A 26,404-nucleotide genomic window follows, 5' to 3' on the forward strand; every position below is an offset into this window, starting at 1 on the left:
GTACAATTTGTTTTTTTTTTCTTATTAGTAATGTATATATGGCAATCCCAATCTCTCAATTCATTCCACCCCAATCACCTAAATTCTTAAACTCTTCCAAAATATAGCAGAGGGAGGAACACTCTCAAACTCATTCTATGAGGCCACCAGCACCCCGATACCAAAACCAGACAAAGATGTCACAAAAAAAGACAATTACAGGCCAATATCACTGATGAATATAGATGCAAAAATCCTCAACAAAATACTAGCTAACAATCCAACAGCACATTAAAAGGGTTATACACCATGATGAAGTTGGGTTTATCCCAGAAATGCAAGGATTTTTCAATATATGCAAATCAATCAACATGATACATAATATTAACAAATTGAAAGATAAAAACCATATGATAATCTCAATAGATGCAGAAAAAGCTTTTGACAAAATTCAACACCCGTTTATGATAAAAACTCTCCAGAAAGTAGGCATAGAGGGAAACTACCACAACGTAATAAAAGCCATATGAAAAAACTGAAAGCATTTCCTCTAAGATCAGGAACAAGACAAGAGTGCTCACTCTCACCACTATAATTATTAAACACAGTTTTGGAAGTTTTAGCCACAGCAATCAGAGAAGAAAATGAAAGGAATCCAATTGGAAAAGAAGTAAAACTGTCACTTTTTGCAGATGACGTGATACTATACATAGAAAATCCTAAAGATCCCACCAGAAAACTACTTGAGCTAATGAATGAATTTGGTAAAGTAGCAGGATACAAAATTAATGCACAGAAATCTCTTGCATTCCTATACACTAACAATGAAAAGTCAGAAAGAGAAATATAAGGAAACACTCCCGTTTACCAATGCAACAGAAAAAATAAAATAACTAGGAATAAACCTACCTAAGGAGGCAAAAGGCCTGTATGCAGAAAATTATAAGATAGTGATGAAAGAAATCAAAGATGATACAAACAGATGGAGGGACATACCATGTTCTTGGATTGGAAGAATCAACATTGTGAAGATGTCTATACTACCCAAAGCAATCTACAGATTCACTGCAATCCCTATCAAATTACTAATGGCATTTTTCACAGAACTAGGGCAAGAAATCTTACAATTTGTATGGAAACAAAAAGACCCCAAATAGACAAAGCAATCTTAAGAAAGAAAAACAGAGCTGGAGGAATCAGGTTCCCTGACTTCTGACTATATTACAAAGCTACAGTAATCAGGACAGTATGGTACTGGCACAGAAGCAGACATGTAGATCAATGGAACATAACAGAGAGCCCAGAGATAAACCCACACACATATGGTCACTTTATCTTTGACAAAGGAGGCAAGAATATACAATGGAGAAAAGACAGCCTCTTCAATAAGTGGTGCTGGGAAAACTGGACAGCTACATGTAAAAGAATGAAATTAGAACACTTTCTAACACCATACGCAAAAATAAACTCAAAATGGATTAAAGACTGAAATGTAAGGCCAGACACTACAAAACTCTTAGAGGAAAACATAGGAAGAACACTCTGTGACATATGTGACAGCAAGATCCTTTTTGACCCACTTCCTAGAGTAATGGAAATAACAAAAATAAACAAATGGGACCTAATGAAACTTAAAACTTTTGCACAGCAAAAGAAACCATAAACAAGATGAAAAGACAACCCTCAGAATGGGAGAAAATATTTGCCAATGAAGCAACTGACAAAGGATTAATCTCCAAAATATACAAGCAGCTCGTACAGCTCAATATCAAAACAAACAACCCAATCCAAAAATGGGTGGAAGACCTAAATAGACATTTCTCCAAAGAAGCCATACATATTGCCAACAAACACATGAAAAGATGCTCAGCATCACTAATCATTAGAGAGATGCAAATGAGAACCACAATGAGGTATCACCTCACACTAGTCAGAATGGCCATCACCAAAAAATCTACAAACAATAAATGCTGGAGAGATTGTGGAGAAAAGGGAACCTTCTTGCACTGTGTATGGGAAAGTAAATTGATAACAGCCACTATGGAGAATAGTATGGAGGTTCCTTTAAAAACTAAAAATAGAATTGCCTTATGACCTGGCAATCCCACTACTGGGCATATACCCTGAGAAAACCATAATTCAAAAAGATACATGTATCATAATTTTCATTGCAGCACGATAGCCAGGTCGTGGAAGCAACTAAAATGTCCATCGATAGATGAATGGATAAAGCAGCTGTGGCACATATGTACAAAGGAATATTATTACTCAGCCATAAAAAGGAACAAAATTGAGTTATTTGTAGTGAAGTGGATGGACCTAGAGTCTGTCATACAGAGTGAAGTAAGTCACAAAGAGAAAAACAAATACCCTATGTTAACTCATATATATGGAATCTAAAAAAAGGGCTCTGATGAAACTAGTGGCAGGGCAAGAATAAAGACTCAGACTTAGAGAACGGACTGGAGGACACTGGGGGGAAGGGGAAACTGGGAGGTAGTGAGATAGTAACATTGACATATATACACTACCAAATGTAAAATAGAAGGCTAGTGGGAAACTGCTGCATTAACACAGCGAGATCAACTCGCTGGTTATGACCTAGAGGGGTGGGATAGGGAGGATGAGAAGGAGGCTCAAGAGGGAGGGGATATGGAAATATATGTATACATATAGCTGATCCACTTTGTTGTACAGCAGAAACTAACACAACATTGTAAGGCAATTATACTCCAATAAAGATCTGAAGAAAAAAAAAAAAAAAGACGTTCTTAAATGATGCATTTCCTGGGAGAAACAGAGGGCTACTTGTTCATAAATTGGTGACCATAACTGAGTTCCCACTCAAAGGAATTTCCAGAAGGTTTTTACTTTTTTATTTTATTTTTTTAAATTATTTTATTTATTGGCTGCGTTGTGTCTTCGTTGCTGCACGCGGGCTTTCTCTGGTTGTGGCGAGCAGGGGCTACTCTTTGCTGCGGTGCACAGACATCTCATTGTGGTGGCTTCTCGTTGTGGAGCACAGGTTCTAGGAGTGCTGGGTTCAGTATTTGCGGCACATGGACTCAGTAGTTGTAGTGCATGGGCTTAGTTGTTCCATGGCATGAGGGATCTTCCTGGAGCAGGGCTCGAACCCGTGTCCCCTGCATTGGCAGGCAGATTTTTAACCACTGTGCCAGCAGGGAAGTCCCTCCAGAAGGTTGTTAAATAATACAAGTTGAAAATAAGTATTGAATAAAAGAGTAAGTAGGCATTGGTCAAATAGGTTAAAGTAAAATTTAAGAATGGCTGTCTGTTAGATTACAGAATTTTAGTAAGTGGTCTCTCCATTTCTCTAATATCACTTTCTTTTCTTGACCTTCCTGCTTCCTGCTTTAATTCAGTGCCAATATGACTGTGTGCTTTTGGAATCTGACCTAAGGTTGAAAGCTCACTGCAGGGACTAGATAAAATAGGAGCATCCTTTATCTTTAAACTTTTTAAAACATAAAATTATTAAATTTTATCTATATGTTAAGGATTGCATTTAAACACCAAACAGACAACATTTTCATGAAATAGGCTATAGCTAATAAATTGGAAAGAATTGTGGAGATGCATTAGTACATTTTTGTTGATTACTGGAATCCACTTCACCCGCATTAAAAAACAGTAAAAGAACAGTGTGACTGCAGATATTCGAGTCCTATAGCCGTGTCAGAGAATTCACACCTGAGTTTGTTAACCAATTAGCTTTGTGACATTATTGTTTAATCACTCTATGCCTCAGTTTTCTTACATATAAAAATGGAACTGTAGATTGCATACATTATATTGAGTGGTTATGAAGACTGAAAAGAAGAATAATGCATTTGAATTACATAGAACTATATCCGGCACATAGTAATCAATATAATGTATAATTATAAATGTTTGCTTTTAATTTGGATATTAAAATAACTCCAATCATATAGAACTAGATATGTTGATTGTCTTAGTTAAAATGGGATCTTCAATTTACAAATAGAAATATTTGAAAACAAAATTTTCAGAAATAATTCTGTTATGAAACTCAGTTTACATATAATTATGTACCCAAGTGAAGGATGTACTATGTTTTTCTCATTTCACTTATTCTTCATAGTCAAGGTTTGGTGCATGTAATTAGCTGTCAAGCATGTGCCAATTATGAACTGCTTATGTGTATTAGCCAGGTATAGCATACCTTAAATATTAATTCTATGAATTTGAAGAAATTATATGAATTATGCCATTCTCCACTCTTCAGATAATGGGCATACAATAATTTATGTACTCACGAGTGATTTAATCTTATAGAATTGTGCATATTTTTTAGTTATCAGAATCATGATACATTAACTATTTTATATCCTCATTTTCTGAATTGAGCAGAAATATTCTCAGCTCTTACAACCTCTAGTGATGCCAGGAGAATATTAGTTAAGATATAGCTAAAAAGTGATAAAAATATACTACTAGCTCTATTTACCTCTAAGCATTTAATCATATAATGAGAGTTTTTATAAGATGAAAAAACAAATGAGTAAAACACTCACCATTGCAATAATAGCTGGTCTTGGCAGTGTTAACCTTTTCCCAAGGAGAATGGAAAGGGGATGTATTTTGATTGGGTATCACCAGAGGGAAAGCTAACCTATAAAACTGAGGACTGTCAAGTTCCTCATATCTAATACAAGAGTGGCAAATTAGAGTTATCAGCAACACTGGCAATAGGAACAGATTGCATTATAAATCATCATATCATTGACAGAAAATTACATTCAGAACTTTCCAAGCTTGAGGTGGTACAGTGTTTGTCCACCAACAAAGTTATTCAAGCCAAAAACTCAGAGAGGATGTGAACATAAGGAAGTTACTTCTGTGTGAATTGCTGGATATATTTCTCCTATTATCTTCCTCCTACACATCTCCTGTAGAATCATGAAAACTAAAGATAGAAAATACCTATTAGCACTCATTGAGTCTGCTCTCCTGCCCATTCACTAGTAATTCAAATGTACTCTTTCTTTTTTTCTTAGGTTAGGAAAAGAAGTCTTTTGCAAAAACAAGTCAGAGAAGTAGTTCTGGAGTTGACAAAGAAATAACTGATCGATTTTTAAATTCCAAACATGACACATTTGCAACTAGATATATATTTTATCTATTCTAAAATATTTTGGTAAAATAGTAAATCAATATTTTTGATAAATTATATGTTTGCACCACATTTAATTTCTGCACAATCACTTCATCAGTGCATAGTCGATCACAAGATTGAGTGTAATAAATTCAAGAGATGGCATTGTCTCTGTCCATGAAAGGAAAACAAATATTGGTATTCCTTATACATGAGACAATTTAACCCAAGAAGCAAGTCATCTTATGGAGTAGTTGACAAAGTTTATGTAATATTTACAAAGTTACAAAGTTTACACGAATATTTTATTTTCTCAATAGTGATATTCATGTGGCAACATTTTGGACTTAATAGTTCTATAAATCTGTTAGTTTATGAAAACTACTATCTATACCTGAGTAAATTTCAGGACACTTTAAGTTACTATTAGAACTATTGTTATTAAGACTATTTTGTATATTTCCCCTGAAGTTTTGGGAACCACCCAGCCCAGCTCCACTGCACTCAAAACAGGAAACACTCACATAATAGCCTACCTTGTATTAAAATATATTTTGTACATGTTGCCTTCCCTTGAGGACTGAAATTCTGAAAGAGAGATACTATGTTTTACTTCGTCTTTTCAATTCTTCCAGTAGGTTTGAATATGTGCTTTGCTTCTGCTTTATGTAAAACATATATTTATGTAACATGTGTGTGTATTTATGTGGCAAATTTTTAGCTTTGTTAGGTCTTCCACTGAAATTGGCTTTGTCTTTGTGCACTTTTGGTAAAATAAAGATTTCTTGCATAATTTGAGAGGACTAGATACAATAAACATAATTCTTCACCCTAACTTTGTCAACTAGATAAGCCAACAGAAATTGCTCAAGGTAACTGAGATGTCTGCCTTACAAAGGAAGCTATCCTGAATCGAACTCTGGTTTTGTCTTTAAAAATATCCCATTTCTTATATAAATACAATCTCTCCTTCCATAGTTACTATAATTAAAGGTAGTTAAGAATATTGAATTTTAAAATGCTATCCAATATTCCAAATTTATTCACTTTGAAAATATAGCAATTATCTGAAGGCTTTTAACTGACATTTTCTGGTTTACCAGAGAATGCTCTGACATGACTCTACAGTCTGCTCTAAGATTATGTTTTTCAAGTAGAGATCTTTTCAAGCTGAACTGAGAACTTACATTAGTTTGTTGAGTATATTTTTTAGGGTTTTCATACAGAGTGAAATTCAATACAACCCGTCATCAATCTTACCCAAAGAGAAAGCCTTCATTATTGAACTCTGAAATTCATTCTCTGATAGTTTTATGTAAATAAAGGTCTTGCAGATTCCAAGAATAACCCTGTAATCTGGATTTACCATAATTGTTGAGACAGTCATATAAAGAGGCATTTTTTAAAGACTGATTGAAAATACACAAACATTTACGAGGCTATTGTTTTAGGATGCCTTTGATTTTGGAAAGGAGTTGTTTTTTGCCCTGAAAATTGTGGCTCACTGGAAGCAGAAATCCACTCAATAGAATTGATTTGGAACACAAAATGCTACGTAGTTTTCAATATCTCCATGTTACATAAGTACAGAAGGCTGCATGATTTTACATTACATGGGTTGAGGGTTGAGGATTTGTGTTTTGTTTCTGCTTCAACAATTGCCTGTAAAAAATGATGAATTGTGAGGTGGTTACAGCCTTTAATTTTTTGATTGAATGAAGGGATTGTATTTATAGAAGGTCATTCAGCTCCTGTGGGGAAGGTTATTAATATAAGAAATTATGTGCTGAGGTAAACCACCTCAGTCAGACAGTGAAATTCATCATTCAAGACTTGTTTAGGGACACGCAAAATACACTGTAAATTGAGTGTCTCCCTTTCAAGGAGATTAATGTTACAGCTCAGGAATTTTCAGAAAATTGTGATAAGAGTCTTGAGGATTAGTGACAATCAGAATATAGTTAATTTTTCCTTTATTTACCCAGAGATCAAATCCACTTGGGGATATCTCCTTTCATTCTTGTTCTGCATCTTTTGCTTGAAACACAGGGGAAAATGGCTGTCTATTCCTACCATCGCCAAGTAAAAGTGAAAAGTACACATCTTAAAATACGTGAGTTCCTTAAGTCAAGTCTTTACAAGGCAAAGAATAAATAAGTAAATACACACAGTGTTTAGCTATCAAGCATATGCACCTCTGAATAATAGCCTGCCAGCGTTTACACTTGGAACAGTGCAGTAAGGGTCACAGACAGCATATCATTTAGGTTATTCTAGGGAGCAAGCATATTATCGGTTATATGAATATATTTAAGTCAAAGAATGTTAAAAACATTTCCCTAATTTATTGTTTTGAAAAATAAACACCATTCTAGGTATAAAACCTGACAAGGAATAATAGGACCATGTTATTTATAATTTTAAATGTTGATATTAACACAATCTGACTTTAGACAGCCTCTCATACTTCACAGATTATTTTACACTTAATTATCTCATTTAAGCCTCCTAACCATCTTCCCTGACAGGCAACAGGGGGTTATATTATCACTATGGGGATGCAACCACTTGCTCATGGTTTTACAGTGAATACAGTGCTTTTTTCCATTGAAACATTCTGAAGACTATGCCAGTATGCGACGTGTGTGAATGAAATAGCCCAAATAGTCAATGCTTCTAATTAGTTGTAGTAATGTATGGCGTTCTGTGAATGCCAGTGTAATGTGTGGTTCCATAACAGAATTTGAAATTCTACTGAGTATTTTATTCTAAATAAACAAGTAGTTTTAAGAACATGCTACCCACTAGATACTGTGCACAGCACTAGGACATCAGTGGAAAAATAGACACAAAAGCACAGATAATTACTATACAGATAAATGGATGTTAAAAGGTTATATTTGCTCTGGATGCAAAAGGAAAAGTATAAGGAGGGTCTAAGCCAGTGGGCTTTGAACGAGTTGGCTTTAAGTTGTGTGAAGGAATCTCAGATGGAATATTAGCAAATATTTAAAATTACAGGATGAAGCATAGAAGAACAATTAGTTCTTTTATGATGCAGTGCATTTAGATGTCATCACTTACAGGTGTACAGGAGATAATGAAAGGTATGGAATCACATGAAGATTCTCTGAGAAATAAGAAATGGTGAGAAGCTACCCCAAGAGTGTAGACTTGAGAAATACCAATATGTAGGATGTTTCTGATGAGAACAGTCAAGGATCCTGAAATGAAGAGAGTTACTGAGGTGCAGAGAGATTAGAATTGTGGGAGCAAAGGGAAAGGAACCAGAGTGATGACTTTCCAAGAGGAATTATAGTCAAGTGTTAAGGAAGCTGAGGCATAATTGAGAAGTAAGGACATTGAAAACAATTGGAAAGAATACGATTTCCAAAATGCACTATGAGAGCAATAAGTGGAAAACAGAGGGTTGAAAACACCAATAAGAGTTAGACTAATTACAGGTGAATTTATTTTACCATGACCAAAAAAGAAAAATACATATAAATCTTTTGTAAGAGAAGTGACAAAAGTTAAATCATTATTTAGATTTAAATGCATTGGGCATGTTGGGAGCATTCAGTGGTTTTATCACGATGACATAAAAATATCTGGGTATCCATCTGATACTTGGGCACATATTCTACTTCTCTGCTTATTTTTTTCTCAAGAGAGAAACTGGTTAAAATTATTGCTATAGCGATTATAAAAACTGTTAAAATGGTAAATTGAGACATTCTTTTTTCTTTTTTGCCTTGATAAAACTGAATTTGAAAGCCTGTTTCTCTTTACGTGTAAGCCCTTTTTAAGGGTAAGCCTTTTGCTATAAAAGAAGAGTAATAAAGTGGTATAAGAGGCAGTTTAAGAAGACAGTCAATAACTATAATGTATATAATTATAAAAGTTGATGATGAAGAAACTTTTGGTTATAAGAACAGAAACTCACTTACACCAGCTAGATTAAAATAGAGATCCTGACATCCAAGGAGTGAAAATGAAGAACACTTGAGTCATCATCGAAAGTGGAACAGAAAGTGATAAATAAGACAGTTTCTTTGTGTGCCTCTGTGCCCTTCCCTCTCTGCCTGTCTGTGCCTCTGTTTCTGTCTCTCTGTCTTTCTTTCCACTTGGTATCTATGCATCTCTGGAAATATCTGTTGACTTTCTTTATACTGTTTTGTCACAACTTGTACATGGCTGCTGCAGGGTCCTTGTATACTCCCTTCAATTTCAACTTCGACCACCAACTGAGACTTTCTTTTCTGCCTCTTAGTTTAAATTTCCAGGAGAGCACTAGGGAGGAAGAAGCTATATTTGACACAGCCACGTACAGCAGTTTTCACACAAGACACTAATAATCATCTTAGATTTTGTTTGTTTGGGTGTCTAAGGCTCACCACTTTCCTAATGTGCCAGGTCTGGAGGGGATAAGGAATGAGAGAGAGGTGATTGTGTCCTGTGGTTGGAATGTCTCTTCAGGGGATTGGGTACAGCAGAAGGAGATGTCTTGAGTAGTTTGTCACATTTATAATACTAGAGTGAAAACATGACACTTCCAACATGCAGCGTTGTTCACATAAATAGAGAGAATTAGTACCCTGAAGGCATTTTAATAAGGGATTACTTATATATTTTTACGTCTTAATGAAATTAAAAGGGATCTTCTGGTCGATTCTATCTTATATATTTTGTGTTTATATTGGATTCTGATATCAAGTATTTGTCACTTCTTTTCCATAAACTTATTTTATACTGCATCACAATGAATAACTATCATAAAAACAAATAGCATGTCAACACATTTATTCGACCAGAGTCCTCTTGAGATAGCGTCTTAATTTTCATCAAGACTGTAGTGATTGTTTCTAATTATGATAATCAAATAACTCATTAGTGATTATGTTTCAAAAAGGATTTAAAATATAAAATGTTTCTAGACTCTGGTGAGTCATTTGACTTAGTCTGTTGAAAGATGGGGAAAATTGAAAGGACAATTTTGACCCTTAATATTAGGCACTAGTGAAATATATGTAAGGTACAGGTGCCCAACTTTTACATGCAACACATTCCCAAAGGCCTAGTTTTATGGCAGTTCATTTTAAAATGCACTCTTGTTTACTTATGAAGAATAAATTCAGCAAAAGTTGTTGCCTTGTCTCACTTGACATCAACATAAACCATCAAATGAGCGGATCAAGGTTTCAGCAAGTGAAGGGTATGTTTTATTAGTTGTTGCTTAATATATGAAGCAGACAATTGAAGTAAAAGAAACTAGGTAGTGACTTTATTTTTCAAAGGAAATTTCATTTGCAAAAAGTTTCTGTTAAATGAGCAGCAGAAAATAAGGTTTTGTTATCTTTCATGTGTACTTTCAATAGCTTGTTTAAAAGTTTGTAAATATTTGCCCTTTATTAGATGTATGTGTGTGTATGGGTTTTCCTTCCTCAGGCAAACTTCCCTTCTTGTGTTTAGCTGTTTATTTTAATAAGACAGTGGACACATTTCTATACTTCTCAGTGCTTTAGAGAGCTCACTAGGGAATACGATTGGAAACAATGTTTTCTACTTTGAGATGATAATACAATGTCAATTAGCTTAAAAGCACAAAATACCAGTTGGCAAAGTTCAGTCAAGCCTTACTCACAATCTACCATCAATGCAAAAGAGTCTAAGCTGTGTGGCTAAATTACATATACAGTTGCATTACTTAGATCTACACTTTTGACCATATTCAAACACACATTTATCATAGTATTTGGTTTTAAACTCATCAGATTCTCCTTTTTTAGCTTATGTTTCAGAATATTTGATTGGTCCTTTCTACCTCCCAGATTCTGAGAATGGCATGTTTCCAGCTGAACTGAGAAAGGTGTATTTTATGACTATATTTAGATATTTTAGTTAAGCAGATGGTTTCTTAAGATTTGATTATAAGTTCCTTCCAGGGAAAAACGTTTTTTTTTTCCTCTTAAATTGAATGGCCATCTGGATTGAATGAAACTACAGGCTCTAAATCCAGTCTATTGATGGGTCTCTGTTATTAACCTCTTGCCTGGCAGTGACCTGGGTAACTCGTGAGAATTTTAATAAGCTGAGTTCAAAGGTCCCTTTAAAGTCTGTAAACCCATAATTTAAAATATGGGACTGAAAATATGGCTGAGTTTTTTGTTGCTTCAATTATATTAATATGAATTAAGATAATTTCCACCTTAAATCATATAAATAAGATAAAATACATCACCCATTGGCCTCTAAATATTTGGTCTTGGGTCAGCCTATCTCTCTGTCTTGATTTCCTCATCAATAATAGAGGTTAAGAAAAGAATCTCTAATGTCTCTTTCAACTCTAATAGTCAATGAATCTATCAGATGTTGAAGTCACCCAAAGGGAAGGGAATTGCTACAAATCCTGACTTGCAAGTACACTTTTCAAGCCCAGATTCCAAGCTCTTAAAAGAGTCTCAGTGCCACAGAGGGGAATGAAAAAGAGACCTATAGAACTTAAAAAGAGCGAAGGCTGAAAGAAAGGCAAAGAGGGATTCAGAGCTACTGAGCTCAGTGTCAGGAGTACGAATCATATTTACCTGATTTCTTCTTTCTTTTGATGTTGAGCCTCAAAAGAAGGCAGCTCCCTTATCTGGTTGCTTCCTTCTGCTTCTCTACACACACACACACACACACACACACACACACACACACACACACACACACATACATACACACACACACACACACACACACGAAACACCAGCTGCTACTCTTTAGAAGCAGGAGAAAAGTTATATTTTGTTTTTTAAAGTGTCCCATAGTTGTTTGGATCATTGCAGAATGTTGTAGATTGTGAGATTAATTTAAACATCTTTCCATGGTGATGCACGGAAACCAACCCAAATTAGTGTTCATGGTCTCATTTAGGGGTTATGTTAGGTCTCTTGGTAATCAAAATGGTAAGAAAAAGATATCGTGTAAATAGTCTAGCAGAATTTTTTTTTCTTCCATTGAAGGGGAGTAGCACAAAGTCTACTCATCCTTATCAGATCCTTATCATGTAAGGTGGAATAAAAAGAAATCTTTCATAAAAGGGCTTGAAATTTTAATAGAATGCTAATACACGATCACAAAGAGCCACGTTTCGATGGTATTGAATTGTAAGTTGAGGCAATAATTAGAATATCTATATATTTTTTCTCTTTTCCTAAAATTATTTTCCTTAAATCATGTATTATCTTGATTTGGAAGTGGATTTCTGGTATTGATATTACTAATATGAAGAGAACTGTTTTATAAAATGTTCTCTATATATTGTTTAATCTCTTTAAATATTACCCCATCCATTTCCACTTCATGGAAACTGTCACAAACTTAAACATTAAACCTTATTTACTTAGACTAAATAAATATATTTATTTTAATATCATTGTAGGACTAAACTACATTGTTCTTTGACAAAGAGATATCACTCTGTATTCTTCTGAAGAACACTATAGAGAAAAAAAACTCCACAATGTAAAAATGCAACTATTTAATCTTATTCTCTTCAGATTTTATTCTTTTTGTTCCCTTTATTTTGAAATATTTATGTATGTTGCTGAATACATTTGGGAGGTGTGGAGAGTTCATAAAAATGACCACATTTAATATACTGCCAATTTTTTGAAGGCAAGGATTATTTCTTATTTGTATTCTTTTAACCAAATCATTAAAAAATATTTGGCACAGAGGAGGTTTTTAAGAAATATTTGTTGAGGTGAAGAAATGCCTTTATTTGGGAGAATCTTCACAAAAGATATAGCATTTAATGTCCTTCTTGAAGAGAAAATCGAATTTTCTTCCTCAGAAAAGAAATGTTTCCCAGTTATGCTTTATACTTATTAGTATACATTTTCAAAATTGTTTTTTTGGTGCATGTTCCTATAATCTATTTCTGGTTCATTTTCATACCTCTCGTCACCAGGGGAACAACCTCATAAGAATAAATCAGAGAAGCGTTACTGTTTTAGAGAATCATCTATGTGTTAAAGTTCTATGACCTTAGGATTGAAAGATAAACAGTACAGTGGCTTTGCTGAAGTTATGTTAGTTGGGAGTTTAGAGACAAAGAAGGTAATTCAGGAGATGACGTCTATAAACAGTGACTCATCTACAGATATCTCCTTGTTTGTTAGAGTACATTCCTTCGGGGATTCATGCCCCAAACCTGTAAGAAGAACCATTTTTAAGACCTTGAAAGTGAGCATGTTTCTCATGTGACTTGGTTTTGTTCCTTAAAATACACAGAACATCAATTTTAAAAATAGATTTTAAAAACACTCCAGCCTTTGAAACATTCACAGCTAGATAGATTCCAGAGTTGCTGAAGAGTTTGCATCCAACATCACTATGATTGGTTTCTTTATTTTGGCCTTAACTACTCTAAATTATCTCAAAAGGCTCCGGATGCACCAGTTCTTTTTCTGAAAAGTTAGTGAATGTATAGTCGGTAAACATCAAACATTTCATAGTGTTGTATTTTTTTTTTCCTTATGAATGAAAAGATGTTCATAGAACATGAGAATTAAAAATTTTGCTTTGGTTTTAATAAAAGTCACATGCATTTTCAAAGCTATCAGCAAGATAAGAGCAAATGATTATAACAGAATCAGTGGTAAAGTCTCAGCTTTCCCGCAGTCCCTTTATCAACTAAGTTATTTACATCATTTTATGAAGATCTAAACTTAGAGATTGATATTTGGAAAAACAAACCTTACCTTAAATTTGGGGGTAACAGATCTGATAATATCTTACATATGTACTGCATTTTTGACTTGGAGAGGTGGAAGAGATTCTCTGATGTAAACTTCCCATTTTATAGACAAAAACACTGAGGCTGTGAAATGACATGGTCAGATGGTGACAGAGCTGAGGGTCAAGTCCAACTGTCCCAGTGTCAGTTGGCACTTTTCAGGGTATACTTGAATACTCTTTTTACGCTAAATTATTACTCTAGAAGTTATGAATTTCCATTCAAATTTGGATAATGTACAATTTGCCTAAATGAATTTAAAATCAAAATTTGAAACATTCAACTTACAAAAAGACGCCTTAAAATTATGTATTCAAGGGATAGTGTTTGTTTGTTTGCTATCAGCGTACATACTATTAAAAGAAACAAAAAAGAAAACGTCTCTCTTTTTCTGTGTATGCTATTAAAAATATAGGTTGCATCTTCAAGGTCTGTTTTAGAAGACTTTACAGTAAAAGAAGTCTAATGAACCACTGAACTTATGTAAGAATTTGCCTTAAAAGACAATATTCAAATAACTGGCACAGCCTTGAATTTTGCATTCACTTTAAAGCACTCTAGATTTAAATCTCTGAGTTTATTACCTGATTTCTTTCACTGAAGTTTGGCTTGCAGACTGTTGTGAAAGATTGGCATGCAGATAGCCGAGGTTAACATTATGTTGGAGGTTTATTTTGAGAAAGAATTTCTTTTTTCTTTTGTGATATAAGGACATAGTTCTACTATTGGAAACTATATTCAGTTCAGATTTTTAAAAAAATTCTCTATCATGAAAATTTCAACATATAGTTATAATTCTAGGTTAGATCACTTTTCAGAAATATTTCACCCTAAATTCTAAGATATATTTGTATTAGATATTATGTATACTTAGTACAGTATATTATGTGGTTTGTTTACAGCAAATTTAAAATTTTATGAATAAATATTTATATAATATATATCATGCAAGGTAAAATCTTTTAGAAAAAATATAGTACTTGATGTAATATTAATAAAAGCCATTTTGTGTATAAAAGAAATCCTCCTTTATATAGAAAGATATGCAATCATCTACATAAAAATGTGAGTCACCTACATGAAACATGGATTCACAACCATTGTGTGCTTGCATCTGTGCGCACACACTTTAAGTTCATTTCACAAGTTGCTGCCTCTCTAAAGAAGAATATTTACTGGGTGGAAACCCCATCACTGTGTACCCCAGCAGGATCCAAGGGGCCTTCCTGGAACAGGCCTTCCCCCATATCCTCTGCTTTAGCTCCTCTCTAAGGTACCTAGATAGCAGTATTTGATGCATATTTCCTAAGTTGTTTTATAGTTGTGAAAACCCCCATCAAAAGGAAAATGTTAACTAATTGATGACCATGAGTGCATAGCCCCAGGCCTCTGGGAGTTTAAGGATTGATAACGTTAACCCCTGTGACACCACCCTGTTACCTCACCATCAGCCAATCAGAGAATTGTGCATGAGCTGATTACATACCCTGTGACCCTTCTCCCTCATCTGGCTTTTGAAAATGTTTTGCAGAAACCCCTCAGGGAGCATGAGCCACCTGTCCCCTTGCAGGGCCCTGCAATAAAACTTTCTCTGCTACAAACTCTGACCTTTGGCTTTGTGTGGCCTCTCAGTGCATCAGGCACACTAATTTGCACTAACAACTGTATCCCTGGACTCACTTACATCTTAGATTCATATAACTTTTTTGTGTGTTTTGACACCAGTAAGTGGAACATTTTATAAACGAATACAGTTGTTTCCTAATAAGTTAGTTTTAGTACTATCTATTTGGTACTCTTTCAGAATTCCCTGGAAATGTTTACCAACTCAAAAAATACATTGACTTTTGTAAACATTAATTACCTAGAGTGAAAATGAAACTCATCATTTTCCTTCCCTGAAGTCTTTCAGTTCAGGCTGGAAATTTAACAGAAAGACCACTCTCAAATTCCCAGTGAACATTTCTAAAACAAGACCTCTCCCATTGTGTTTGGAATACTAAAACTATTTTTACTCACTCTATTTTTGCTTGTATTGAGGAAATTTTAGTTTCATTTCTCTTCAAGGTATAAATAAAATTAAATGACAAATATATGAAAAATTCTCAGGGATTTTATGACAAAAATAATAAAATAAACTTGAACTACAAAACAATTGCCTTGAATAAAAAATATACCATGAATAATCTTGATTAACCCTGGTACTGAAAATGTCTGTTATTGTATTCCTTAGAATATGTTTGGACAGAAGTTTGCCTCTCTTCCTGAGTGTCTGGAGTTGTAAAGGCTTGCATTGCTTGCATCCACTTATTTAAAATGTGGAATTAATTTGCAGTGTGCAATACTGACTGGCATTAATGAGGATTTGCCAAGGAACATAACATGCAATCCTTTTGTAATTTAAAATCTTTCAACATCTTATTGCTCTTGTGAAATAGCTTTATAGTAAGGTTATAATACAAGAAAGAAACCAATGGAGAAATTGTAAAGTATAGAACATTAGTGTTTGAAGTGACTTTCTGAGGTTTTTTATTTCTATGCATGCCCATAGAAATGGGTCAAAAGGGGTGCATAAAACTCTATATAACATCCATGAACCACTTAAAGAAAATGTTGTAATGTGCAGAGAGTAGCTACGATTTGTGGTCCTCATAAAGGTGGTTTTGCATTGCTGTTCCTTGGTGAGTAATGACCTACAATTGTATCCAGTTTATCTATATTAATTTGTAGAGCTTAGTAGTAATTACTTATAAAGAAATTTATAACTGGATGTGGGAAAATATATGGACTTGTTCATGTATTTATTTATTTAGCAAAATTGAGTTCACACTCATGTACCCAGGGCCCTGGCAAACTCAATGTTCAGTTCACAGAGGTTTGCTCTGCTGTTATACATTTAGAGGGAACCTGCTGAGTAACTCTGACATAAGATGCTATTATTTAATTCTTAATTGAATTACCAAAATTTCTATAGGACCATAAAATTAGTTTCTCTTTATTCCCACTCTCATTAAATATTGTATTAAGAAAAGAAGACAAAATTAAGCTTAATGCAGCCCCTTCAAAAACTTTATGATTCTTTTGGGAATATATCTTTATCTCTATTTCAGGTTCTGCATTTGTGAATTGTCCATTAAGAAAAGCCTTGGAAGTCATTGCATAGAAAGAAAATCAAGCATTCTCAGGAAATGAACAATATACAGAGCTGCTAAATCTTTATAATAACCAATGATATTTACGGCAATAGATTGCTCTCAAATACCACTTAAGCAATAATACATTGAGAGAAAGCTATTTCTTGGTTACAGTACTTGGCACCTATACTTTTTATTAAATTGTTACAATTGTTTGAAAAATGTCAGCCAGCCTATGATGGAGACCATTAAATTTTGGAATAGCATATGAAAGAAGAATTCCTAAACAAAGGGAAAAAAAGTTTCATCTGATACTTCAACTTTAATCACTTACTGAATTTCATCAGACGTTAATTCTACATTCTTAGATTTTTTTCCAAACCTCTTTTTACTTACATTTGTTAAGAGTTTATTTTGTTACAAAGTATTCCTATATTTTAACTGCTTTGGAATAAATGGGCTCAATTTAGTGTATTATGAAATAGTAGATGGAGGTAAATATTGTACTAATGCTTTGAAAGTGACCTTCTTGCAACAACAAAGTGCACAATAAGAAATACCTCTTTGTGTCTCTTAATTTCACTTGATCACAGGGAACAATAATTGAGGGAAGCCAACTGGTCTACTTAATGGCCTGTGCCAAAAGACTATATAAAATCAGCTTTTGTTTTGTCATAAATCCCCCATGCAACAGTCAACCTCTCTCCGTTCATTGAGCAGCAATGACTTGCCTCCATCTGACTAGTCTCTCTGCAAACCTAGACTAAAAATGAAAAGGCTTGTTGGGACACAGGAGAAACAGTGCTATTGAGGACAAAAGGGGAGGAAGTACTTTTCGGACTCAGGAAGGGAGAAGAAAGGCTATCTCTAGACTGAAAGAAAATATGGGAAGGGGATTGTGAGAAGGGTGGAGAGGAATTTACACAAAGTGAGAAGGACTATTTGTCAGTTCAGGGAGTTTTGAAGTAGATAGCAGTCAACTTGCATTCCCTGGGGGGTCTGATGCCCTGAAAGAACCAAGAGGCTGGACCTGGCAAAGTCTCCTGGGTAGGGAAATGGTGCAGGGCCCAGAAGTTGAACAAGAGCTAATTTGTTCATATATGTAGTAGATCAATTCAAATTTATCCACTTATGTAACATATTACTGTGAGGAAGTTGCTTTCAGCAATGAATTACTAAAGTCCAATTGGAGAAACAAAGCATGATGACTAAATCCACTGCTCTGTTTATTGTTTTTACTACAGGTACTCTCCATCTACGAGACTAATGTACTTTATTTTTGTGTTAGCATTTACGATACAAAATGTAGGTCTTGGGAATACTAATTTTGCAGTTTTGCAATGAATTTGTCTGTTGGGGACAAAAACATAAAAGAAAACAGAAAACAGCTACGAAGAAATTATTATCCAGGGAGTTAGAAGCCAAAATAATCTAGGTGAATACAAGTCTTTGTAAAAGTCTTGCATTTATTCATTTGTTCTTTCATTTCACTTAAAATATTTATAAAATACCTGGTAATGCTGCAGGCATTGTACTATACACTGGAGATGAATTGTCAACAGGAGGATCATGTTTCCTTGTGAAGTGAAAGAAAGCAAAACCTATTTAGAGGAAGTAGAGAAAGACCTTTAAGCTGTAGTACCGCAGAAAGAAAACCAGCAAGTTCCTCACCTGGCTTTAGAGAAACATTTTCTACTAAAAAGGGGAGGGTGGATCCTAAGCCAAATCAGAAGGGATCTATCTCCCACTTGGTACCTTTACTTGTGAAGATGCATCATTTCAAGATTTTATGGTTTATAAAGCCTTTTCATAACCATTATTTACAATCTTGTCAAGGTGGATGGATTTTTAACAAAGTCATGCTAATTCTTTTTCTATGTGCTAATTCATTTTCAGGTATTTGAAAAACTCAGAAAAAGTAAAGAGAAATAAGGAAAATACCTATGTCCATGGTACCCAGAATTAACATATGTTAATTTTTTTTTTTTTACAAAGTAAACAAGCAGATTACTGTATGCTACTGGTACAGTTGATATTTCTTTTGCATCTTTTTACAGTTCACCATTTTTCCTCTTTCTACATAAGTAATCTCCTCACTGATATGTGTTCTAGCCATCTGTATTTCTATGATTTTTAAACCAAATGTCATTTATGTGGTATATGATTTTAAGATTTATTATACTGCATGTTCATTTTAAATCAAAATATGTATGGCACAAGGTGAATACCTACGTGTTCACATGTCTTGATGAGCATTTTAGCTTTGTTTTCCAATTATATTTAATGATGACAGGACAGCAGGCCAATAGAGAAGGATTCATAGAATACATTAGAGAGAAGGCAGGAGATACAAGCTCAAGGCTTCCTAATTTGAGACAGAGTAAGTTTCAGGACATTAAATGATTGAAACAAATTTTCAGAAATCGAAATGTACACTATGGATCTCTTAAAATATAAATTTTATCAGTTTCCTGAAATATTCATAAAAATATGTAGTTTGACCAAGGCATGTTTAGGAACATTCTAAGAGTCCTTTCCTCATCTACTTATAAATAGGAAATCGTTCATGGATCTGTTTGAGAAAGTATTTTAGAATCGGGAACAAGTGGAGAACACCGTCAGAAAACATACTTCCTGAGAAAGTAATTAAGCTTCATTTTCTCCATGCTTTTCAATTTTAACAATGACAATAACAACATGAACAGTTAAATTATTCGGAAAGAAAGCATGGGAGATAAAAAACAAAACAAAACAACCAGGAGTTTGTGGTATCCTGGAGGGCGAGTGACATAAATGCATCCGGAAGGAAAGAGTTATCAGTTGTGTCAAGAGAAAGAAGCACTGAGAACTGCCCTTTGAGTTACTACCTTTGGTGATGGTGTAAGAGCAGTTTCAGTTTCAGTGGAAAGGGGTGATAAAAAACGTGACACACATGGGCTCTCTGAAGGAAGGGGTGGAGACATTGAAAATACCAAGTACAAACAATCCTTTAAAGTAGATTCTTTTCTGTAAATGTAAATTTTTTATTAACCTTTGGAGCTTTTGTATTAAAATATTAAGAACGTTTACCAATTCTTCATGAAAGCAATATCTAGCTCCTTAAAATGTGTAGGAATAATAGTTTTCAGTGGGATGTTTTAACAAAAGGAATTGTTATCTAATGAAACCTATAGCATAAAAATACAGGGTGTCTGCCTCTATAATGATTGTACAAAATTTATAACAGCACCACTGATTTTTGGCAAACAACCTTGATTTTGTAAGAAGGTAGAAGAAGTAATACAATAACAGGGCATATTACTGCTACTACAGAGATGGGTGGGAAGTGTAAGAACCCCCTTTGTAGCAAAGAAAGCAGCTGTGTCTTACTTATAGTTTATGATTTTTCATAAAACTTTTGTTGCTTTTGCTAGTGTTGTTTTTTTCTCTTTATATTTTAGCGATGCAGTACTTAGGAAATTGTGCCAAAAATGAAAGAGCTAACATTCCTGATTACAAGCCAAATTTGTGTAGGTATTTCTATGGTAGTGAATGCGAATTTCCCAGGAACTAGGACAGGTGTTTAAGGGAGGGATGAGGTATACACAAAATAAAATAGAGACTATTAAATGGAAAATATCAAATAGAATTTAAAGTGTAAAATAAACATATTTACAGTGATCTTCATTTAATATGGTTGTTGTTAGTGAGCTCTAGATGTCTTAAGTTTGATTTACATATGAATCCTGCAATATTAAATCTGATTGAGCAAATCCATCTTGACCATAATTCATTATATACTTATTCATATCAAATTTGGAAAACGGAAAAATCTTTTAGTGGGTGAAATCTCAAGACTTCTATAATAAACCTTTCTATTTTCAGCTGCAACTCTCTCTGAAATAGAAACTTGGGAAGAATTCATAGCAATTAAATTGTTTTTCCCTTAAGAACTTGTTTCTTTAAAGTTTGGGCTATTAATAATATCAGATCTCAAAATATTGTTTATCATGTTATTTTTTCTTTCTTTTTCACTCTGATTCATAGATTTGTAATCCCCAGAGGCTATTACCTCATAACACTCAAAAAATTTAAAATGTGATGAAATCACAATGGATTAAACTTTTCCTTGGATGCCATTCACTGTTCTATAAACAGAGGCTGCTCCGGAATTAGACACAGGATGAGGCATAGGCATGAAATCTTGTTTAGATGGAGGGACTTACCTGGGTGTGAGTTAATATCACAAATGCATTAATTTTGCTTATATTGTATTTACTACCTTAAGGAGGTAGAGAAGGAATGATGATAAAAGCTCACCTTTGGCACTCACTGAATATAAAGCTCCATTCCATTATTTGGTTGTCATCTCTCATATTAAGTCCAATTCTATAACTTCTCATCATTGGGGCTAACTGTTAAATTTCATGCACTAATAACCTCTGTCTGTATCCACATAGCATATCTCATATGATCCATGGTTAAAGCACCACTAAACTACTTGCAGTTCATAGGCAAGTGCTGGGAATTCATGTCTTCTAGCCTTTGCTTATCCTCTCTGTTCTGCCCTGACTGTGTTGGCCATGATTCCCTCATTGGCCCATCTTTCAAGACTCTGCTCGCAGGATTCTCACAGTGCCCTCTTCTCTATCCCTTAGCAAATTAGGCATATCAGGGTAGTTCTTTGTTTCCAATTATGGCTTCACTGCTAATGTGAGACTATTGCAGATATGAGGTGGCACACCTCGGTGAAACACTAAAATCCTGATATGTAGCCTGCACTCAGCAAATATCTGATAATCAAACAAATGAAAAAACAAACAGAATAGAATATGTAAATGAACAAGCAAATGAATGATCCCTTAAGGGGAGATATGGCAGAGAAGTAATAGCTCAAGTCTTGTCACTTAGGAGTGATTTTACTGGGCAAATCCTGGCACAGAGGGCTTTGAATATATCTGAACCTCTGCCTTCCCCATCTGTTAAAGTAGGATTATATTTTCTACCTGTCTCTGTAGAGGTTTCTTGTGGATAATACATAAGATCTTATATGTAAATGTATAAAGTGTTATGCAAATATAGGATATTTTTTAAGTTTCAGAGACATTATTATAGATCCATGAAAAAAAAAGTCACCAATATCACCTGATAAACAACAGGTTAAATAAGGAAAAGGATGATCAATTACTAAAGAGCAGGAGATCAGACTGAAAGAGGAGTGAGGCCAAAATTTCCTATAGTGTCCTGAGGCCAGCAAAGAAATGAAAACATTAACCCAGGGATTCTAAACTATGGCTGCACACTGGAATTACCTGGGTATTTCAAAAATATTTTTGCCTGAGCCCTAATTTTTCTGGTGTGAGGTGGGGCTCAGTCATTGACACCTTTTAAAGCTCCCTGGGTGATTCTAATATACTGGCAGAATGAGAGCCACTGCTGGGCCACAGGCATTGAGGAAATGTTTCTAGGGAGAAAAACTGCATAATACATGAGATGTTTTTAAAACGATTAATCAGCATGAATAGGTATGAGGAGAGGCTAGGGACAGGAATTGAGAGACTAAAATGTCTAGGACCATGGCAGATGAAAATAACTGTTTTAAGGCCTAATTTTTTTTTTTTTTTGAAAGCTAAGAAAGCTGCTGTGGAAAGATATCAAAGATAGGCCTTCATAATTAACAGTGAAGTTGTTCAGACAAACTCAGGTACATTCCACGAATTAACACTGGCAGAACAGCATTTTACAAACTATACCTAAGTCCCTCATGTTGCAAACAGAGGTTAAATGCAATCACCATTGTTTCATTATCCATGAAGAGTTCCTAGAGGAGGTAGGTTTTGAACAGGATTAAGATTATTTTGTTTGTAGAGAGGAGAGGCATATAATTCTTTTCATGCCAAAAGGTTTCTAACATGGGTTTGGGTTTCAGAGTCATGCTTTCCTAGTCTGCCATATTGCTATGGCTCTTAAACAAACAAACAAAAATGAGATAATTAATAATTGAGATCTTCAGAATGTAATGATGGGTATTCTGAAATTATTTTTAGAATGTTTGCCCTTTTTCCGTGTTTTCTTAAAAAATAAAGTTTTAAAAAATGTAATGTAAATATTTTAAAATATATATAAATATGTAAAATGGTGGTTTTGAGATGAGAATATGCTGACCTCAATTATACTAAACTCTAAAACTCACTTGCTTTTTAAAATGTATTTGATAGCAATTTTCTAACAGGTTGTTCTCTGAGATGGGGAAAGTAAAATTTCATTAGTGAAGTAAAAATATGGCATTCTAGTTTGAAAAATATTATCTTCGCGACTTATATCATAAAAATCCATGCATACTTTGTAGTTTTATGGGAGAGGAAAGGTTATATACCAATGATGAGCCCTTTTGGGAGGCACCACAATATCTTTTATTAAAGTAGAAACCTTAGAAACCCCAATGTTATGTTTAATAAATGACCATGCAGCCTTGAATCTAATAAGAGATTTAGGAAAGAAGGAAGCAAGGATAACAGGAAGTGAATAATATCTTGTTTTCACATAAAACAACTCTTATGAGGAATATGGAAAACAATCATTTTAATATTTTCATGGAGAAAGCCCAAGCTGTAATTTAATATCTTATCTTTTACAATTCACATTCATTTCCAGGTGAATTATTTTAGTTAACCTGTATTTAAAAATATTTTGTATTTGGTACAGGAAAAAAGTGATGAAATATCTTAAGATCTTAAACTCTTAATTTTTCAGTTTTATCTATTTCAAATGTATCATTTTTAAAGGGCATGCATATGGTAGATAAGGTATGGTGCATGGTCCCAGAAAGCTGGGTAGCAGACCAGCTTTGGGAAAAAATATATTTTTATGCCTCATTTTCCTCATCTGCAACTGTGGATAATAATAATATCTATGTCACAGTTTAATAATATGTGTATGATATGTATCACACATTTGAATAATACCTAACACAAATAGTGGCACCATGTACGTTTTAGCTACTAAACTCATAAGTGTAATAAGCAGAGAATGCATAGAAAAGAGTAAAATAACTACATCTTAGATTTCTTTAGTTTTAGTTAAAACATTTTGACAATTTGTTGATCCTGGGACCATTTTTTTTTTTTATCTTTTTGGTAAAGGCTCAATATGAATGCATTTACCTGTTAGTTCACAGGGACCTCCTTTATTAGAGGCTTAGTGAACAACCATGTCTCTCAATAGACACTCTTAACGTGGAGTAGTTTGTCACAATTATTTGGTAATCTCTTTCAGTGTAACTCACACAGCAAAAGTGACAATATTCCTGTCACTCCTCAGAAATGTCCCAGCTCTGCGGGTTTCCACATTCAGGAGAATGAAGAAAGCCATTACGAGGTATGCCATAACTCTATAGAGACTGTTTTGGTACTGAGCGATTTGCATTTTCCTAGCGATTTTAAATACTCTTAAGTTAACTGTTATAAATGTTTTCTTTGCTGACCCCTTTTATAGTCATATTTTTATACTAGTCCTTTTTTTTAAACAACATTAAACAATGTTAGAACAAAAAGGAAGGAATATTTTTTTTTTTTTCTTTTGGGTAATGGTCGAACTATGAAATACAGTGTTCTTCTCATCGAATGCAAAGTGTTAATTTTTACCAATATTTGGAGAAAGTAATGAACAACTTTCTTTTTAAATGTTTTAAACTCATTTTTATTAGTTGAGCTAAAAATGCCCACATCCATTTGTTGAAGATTGATTTGCTTCATCCCCTATACTGAAGGAAAACAAAGAAGACAATGCTGCTTAATAAGAGCAGGTTAAACTGGAATTTTCATTAATCTTTTCTTTTTTTTACTACTTTTTCTCAGCTTGATCCTTTTTTATCCTGTATGTTTGAATTTAAAATAAAAATCATCATTTTCCTTTTTTTTCTTAATGGGTTCATCCACTATATAAGATTCATATTTTTTTCTTTTTTCTTTCTTTTTTTTTTTTTAATTTTCAGAGAGCAATTCCAGTACCAATTATTCTAATAATGGCTGGATGAAGGAATTTATTATTTTTCATGAAAAAAATTGTGATATAAAACTCACAGCATGAAATTTACTATTTTAGTCATTTCAAGTGTGTAGTTTAATAATGCCAAGTACATTCATGCTCTGCAATAAAAGATCCATATTTTTAATGAATTGTGTTTCAACAGTTGACTCTAGTACTAATATATACATATTTGTTTCACCTATTTTCCACTGTCCTAACATAGATTGTAAATAGATGATGGATAGATCATGTGTATGGGTATATCTGTATGTGTGTGTGCTGGTGTGTTCATGTGTATTGTATTTTCTCATTGAAGCTAGGTTTTTTCCCCCCATTCCCTTAAAGGTATTGAAAATGTTTTGTTTTTTATTAGCAGTAAGGTATTTTTGCCAACCAAAGGAATCTATCCTTGTCAAAGGCAGGGGTGAAATTTAGGTCAGAGAAACTACTTTGATTAATAGAAATTTGATTGAGTAAGCAACTTCTTTTTGGACATACTCTTAATTGAGGTGGAAAAAGGGTAAAGTGACATTTGGGGCAGCTTATCCATGAATTCTTCCTCCACATATTTTTCTTATTTTTCTTTCCTTTGTGTAGAACTATTTAGAAACATCCTTCTAGACTACTGCATATAGTCTTCTTCCTATTTTGCTTTTATTTTCTTTATTTTTCTCTTTCTCCAAAATCTTAATCACTTGACAGTTGAGAGAAGAACTGTAAGTTTTAACCCTTTGATTGTTCATCGCTATGTATGTGTCAAGTGTCTAGAACACCAGAGTTTGTGCCATTACTCCCCCTTATTTCATTCAATAATATAACAATAACCCTTACTCTATCGCAGAAATAATTGTTGATATTTTATAAGTCCGAAAGCACAGGAACACAGTTTGTACAGAGTTTATTTGACTAAGATTCTAGGGAACGTTGACAAGAAAAAATGATACTCAGTGTTATGATGTTGATTTATGTTATGACTTCAATCATCAAAGAACAGTGAAAGTAAATCTACTGTGCTATGTTTGTAAACAAGGGAAAGAAGGAAAATTACTTTAAAGAAATTTTACCTCACAAATTCTCATTTAACCATGATACTCCAGGCCTATTGCAGTCTGAGTGGTTTCAAACTAAGCTATCTCTAAGGTCCTATCTCATTATAGTGGCCTATGATACCATAAAAGATGGTCATCTAGACAAGTGACTCATAGCATGTCCTCTGTGCCAAGTCTGTTTCAAGCTCCTTAGGTGTATATTTGGCCATTTTGTCTTTGATCAATTTAAATTGCTTTTGATCATAAAATACACATTTTTTTAAATGCAGGGAGACAATCTCTGATGTTTCCTACAAAATAAACTTGAAGATAGAAC

At 34.0% G+C, this 26,404-nt stretch overlaps 1 protein-coding gene across 2 annotated transcripts in view; it reads left to right on the top strand.

The window, feature by feature from the left end:
• Positions 1 to 26,404, top strand: part of PCDH9 (protocadherin 9) — a 914,618-nt gene that overhangs the window by 312,367 nt on the left and 575,847 nt on the right. For both annotated transcript variants that reach the window (XM_057707596.1, XM_057707597.1), the window contains exon 3: positions 24,287 to 24,388. In XM_057707596.1, coding sequence (XP_057563579.1) covers positions 24,287 to 24,388 — 102 coding nt within the window. The remainder of the gene's footprint in view (positions 1 to 24,286; positions 24,389 to 26,404) is intronic.

Source organism: Hippopotamus amphibius, chromosome 14, assembly GCF_030028045.1.
Source record: "Hippopotamus amphibius kiboko isolate mHipAmp2 chromosome 14, mHipAmp2.hap2, whole genome shotgun sequence".
Classification (NCBI taxonomy): domain Eukaryota; kingdom Metazoa; phylum Chordata; class Mammalia; order Artiodactyla; family Hippopotamidae; genus Hippopotamus; species Hippopotamus amphibius.